This window comes from Olea europaea, chromosome 15 (genome assembly GCF_002742605.1).
Source record: "Olea europaea var. sylvestris chromosome 15, O_europaea_v1, whole genome shotgun sequence".
NCBI classification, from domain to species: Eukaryota; Viridiplantae; Streptophyta; class Magnoliopsida; order Lamiales; family Oleaceae; genus Olea; species Olea europaea.
The window spans coordinates 27,105,160-27,109,739 of NC_036251.1; the positions used below are offsets into that span (position 1 = coordinate 27,105,160).

At 30.6% G+C, this 4,580-nt stretch overlaps 1 protein-coding gene across 1 annotated transcript in view; it reads left to right on the top strand.

The window, feature by feature from the left end:
• Window positions 1–1,687: 1,687 nt before the first annotated feature.
• LOC111411487 (transcription factor bHLH160-like) overlaps window positions 1,688–4,580 on the top strand; it is a 5,925-nt gene continuing 3,032 nt past the window's right edge. Inside the window, exons 1-2 of the mRNA XM_023042009.1 lie at window positions 1,688–1,788; window positions 1,847–1,948. Of these exons, the coding sequence (XP_022897777.1) occupies window positions 1,688–1,788; window positions 1,847–1,948 (203 nt within the window). The remainder of the gene's footprint in view (window positions 1,789–1,846; window positions 1,949–4,580) is intronic.

Sequence of the window (4,580 nt, forward strand, 5' to 3'; positions counted from 1 at the left end):
TTATTATTATTATTATTATTATTATTATTATTATTTACTAATAAATTCAGCAGCATGATTTGGAGATATAGAATTTCTATAATTACTTTGATTCAGAAAAAAATAACTTTTTTTCTTAAAAATATTTACTGTTGAAATTAATTGATTATGATCTTACAACTAATAGTTGGGCCCAAATTAGTTCAGGAATCAGCCGAAGCCCAAATTAGGAGCCCAAGATGATTTCGACAGAAAAATTACCCAAAACCTTGTTATTTAAGTTTTAATTTCATTAATTAGGCATTATCCTTTCTTTTTAATTTTTTTTTTCCAAAAATCGAGTGGTCACATGAATGTAACTTACATTCACGTATAAATTAGGCTACAATCATAATTTATCGATCGCAATCACATATCAACTGATTTTTGAAAATTAATAATGTAATAGATGATGGAGATGCACGCAGAAAATTGTTATCACATTATTTAAGCCACATTTTTATCAGTATACTATAGAATGGTTGTAATAATGGGCATAATTTTCTATTAACATGAGGTAAAAGTGACAAATTTATTGTTCTATATCGCCGTTGTACTCTTATAAATACTTAATTATATCGACGAAGGAAGTGTGACATATTTCATATAAGCAGATCTATTACTCGTAACATAACTCGAGCAATAAAAATTAAACCTAGTAAAAATTGATGAGCCGACGAACTAACATGTCAAGGAGAAAAGTAAATAAAAAATTAATGATCAAAACACTGATTTATTATTATTATTATTATTATTATTATTATTATTATTATTATTATTATTATTATTATTATTTACTAATAAATTCAGCAGCATGATTTGGAGATATAGAATTTCTATAATTACTTTGATTCAGAAAAAAATAACTTTTTTTCTTAAAAATATTTACTGTTGAAATTAATTGATTATGATCTTACAACTAATAGTTGGGCCCAAATTAGTTCAGGAATCAGCCGAAGCCCAAATTAGGAGTCCAAGATGATTTCGACAGAAAAATTACCCAAAACCTTGTTATTTAAGTTTTAATTTCATTAATTAGGCATTAACCTTTCTTTTTCTTTTTTTTTTTTTCCAAAAATCGAGTGGTCACATGAATGTAACTTACATTCACGTATAAATTAGGCTACAATCATAATTTATCGATCGCAATCACATATCAACTGATTTTTGAAAATTAATAATGTAATAGATGATGGAGATGCACGTAAAAAATTGTTATCACATTATTTAAGCCACATTTTTATCAGTATACTATAGAATGGTTGTAATAATGGGCATAATTTTCTATTAATGTGAGGTAAAAGTGACAAATTTATTGTTCTATATCGCCTTTGTACTCTTATAAATACTTAATTATATCGACGAAGGACGTGTGACATATTTCATATAAGCAGATCTATTACTCGTAACATAACGCGAGCAATAAAAATTAAACCTAGTAAAAATTGATGAGCCGACGAACTAACATGGCAAGGAGAAAAGTAAATAAAAAATGTATAGATCATGTACATACATAGTTAATGGATCTAAATTTTCTCTAAATATTATGACAATCCTCTCCAATATATTTGGCAATAAGTAGCATCGTAATGACAGTATTTTAATTTATTTTTTCTTACATTATAGTTAGCGACATCCAATTTCACTCCCCAAAAATATATTGATACACATGCATCTAGATAACCAGAAGAATTTGAATACAGTAAATGATAACCTAAAAATTGATAAAACTAATTGGTTGAAATTTATTTTCCTACCCAGTTTGTTCAAGTATGTGCAAAAATTGGAACCAAGTTGTTACGTCTTGCCATTGAGACTCCATATGAAGCCTATGTGACATCCCACACGGAGTGACATCCCACACAAAGCTCCTCTTTCGTGGCAAAGCTCAAAAACCAAGTCAGCTCGCTGAAGCAGTTGTGGTTCGAAGGTTCAATCCGAGTCTTGTTCATGACCCATCTCCTTCAAAGATCTTATATTAATAAAATCTTATTTAAATGATTGATGTCACCCCTGTATTAAGTAATATGTCAAAATCTTGTCAGCATAAGTTGTAGGGTGTCTTCACCCTTTTAAAAGCATTAAATGTGCCACAGACTAGTGAGGACAAATTGATGCCTAAGATAGGATGCTTCGGTTAAGGAAATGAAATCTTGTGCCTCCTCATCCATGGATACTATTTCATATGTAGTACTATAAATACTCCCTCCTTGTATCGTTTGAAGCACATTGGAAACTAGACTTCATATTTCTTTATACTTTATCATTCTATGCTATTCGAGCGAGATATCTACTTTGGATTTATGTGTTCTTGATTGTTCTTCGTTATACAATCCTATTTATATGTGTTGTCAATAGCCGAACATTTTTATTTTGCGTTATAAAGCTTCTATCCCGTCCAAACCAAAATATTTTATTGACTAGAAATCCGTCCAAGTTTTATTGCAATTAGCTTGTTTGGACGTAGTACATACAAAAATCGAAATCAACACAAGTTGTTAGAGGTGGCACACTACCCTTTAGCGTTAAACGGAAGAATCGAAACGTATCTTCCTTCTACCTATCAATTGCAATCAAAGTTACATACATTTCTTATCATTATCTCTACATGTCATTAAAATTTCTCAAGATTGATTTATATTTTTATTTTCTTGAAAACAATGGAAAAACTCAATTCAGTATGTAGCGATGAAGGCAACAAACCATTTTACTAGCCACTAATAAAGATAGTAATGATATAATTCAAATGGCGGATTATGGTGAATGACAACAGAGTTAGGTAGTAAATAGTAATATTATGATATTCACAAAATGCACCAATAAATTTACACTGTAGTCGTAAATTAAATTTAGAAATATCAAAATACTAGCTCCTATGTTAACTAAATTGATAAATCTACTTCTCACGGTCATACATTCGTCTCGACTATCACTATAAACGTCATGAAATCAACATACTCAATCCCTTCTAAATTATTAAAAAACAAAGTTTCCTACTATGCTTCATGAATGCATATTGTCAAGATTGTATTATTATGAAAATTGAGTGACGATAATTAACAGGATGAACATGCATTTTATGTCTCAACCATCGCCACTAGTTACGCTTTCTACTAGCGATGTTAGCACAATTATTACGAGATAGAAGAAAAAAAGAAGAAGAAGACGACGACGACAACAACGACCTTACATTTGATTTCAATTTAGTTTATTAAAATCAGAAGTTGGGATCCAAATTGTCACGAGTGCAACCACCAGTCAAAATTATAGGACAGAGCAAGTGGACTTTGTACTGTTGTAACAAGTAGCTTTCGTCCTACTTTTGAATGATAAGTTTCTATGAGCCAATCAAATTTATATTCTATCCAATAAGGTAAAACATCCTCAATTTATTCAATCAAACATCAAGTCCATGGCTCTATTCGTTGTACCATAAATAATCCACTTTTTTGTTTGTCAATATTGTGATCTGGATTTTCTGCTTTTGTATTACACAAAATGTGAATTCACACTGTATATATGCAGGCGCGGCACATGATAAAGCCTCGTTTAATTTAGCTAAAAATCATATTTTAAAATAAATTTTGATAAAAGTCGATAAAACATGTGATTGAAAAGTTGATAAAAGTTATGAGTTCTATAAAATAGTTAAAAATAAGTTTAAAAAAGATGCCAAACAGAAGCTAAATCTCGACCCACGTAGTAGGGTTTTAATGTTGAAAACATCCATTTGCAATAGTGTAATAATAAAAAATGAAATTAAGGACCAACCACGGCTGTAACGTAAAGGATGAGCATGAATAATGGCATTTCTGTATGCCTTTTGGCCGGGCATAAACTTTCAAAAGGAAAATAATAGATGTTTTTTGTAGGAGCTCAAGCATTATGGAATTCGAGAACCTTATTTTAGTGCAATATATTACGTTTTTTACATCATAATCTAGCTCGACAATTGAACCGAATTTTTGAATCATTGATTATTGAGACAACTCGTGAATTCATAGGTCTAAACATCAAATATTTCTTTAATTTTTTTTTTATTTTTAGCCTAGGAATAGACCCTACGTGAACGTGATTTCTCGTCCAACTACTCAATCATGGTGTACCTAATAACAAGATAAGTCTTAATGAAGAAGCCATATCATTTGTATTGTTGCAAAAGTCATGATACATTTCAGCAACCACCACTATTTGATCTCATATTGTCGGAAGGCAAGGATTTGTGAAATCTAAATTCGGCTTAAACAATAATGATTTAGTTATTGAAGTGTCTTCGATCACAATCCCATTTTTCAAAGGTCGGGTAGTTTTGATTTTGTGAACGTTGTTAATCAACATAATAGCAAGTTTAGGACGACAAATATTAGTCCTCTCATCAATAAGACCATTGCAGGTTCATGATCGCGACAACCGACGTGTCCCTTCCGGGATTAATGATTAAACGGCTTGTCTCATTGTTTAGGTCACATTCATCGTTACTATATTGGAAAGGTTCTAAAATGCTAAACTATCATAATATGGGATTTAATTTATGATTACATTACTATAATCTTATGGGACCC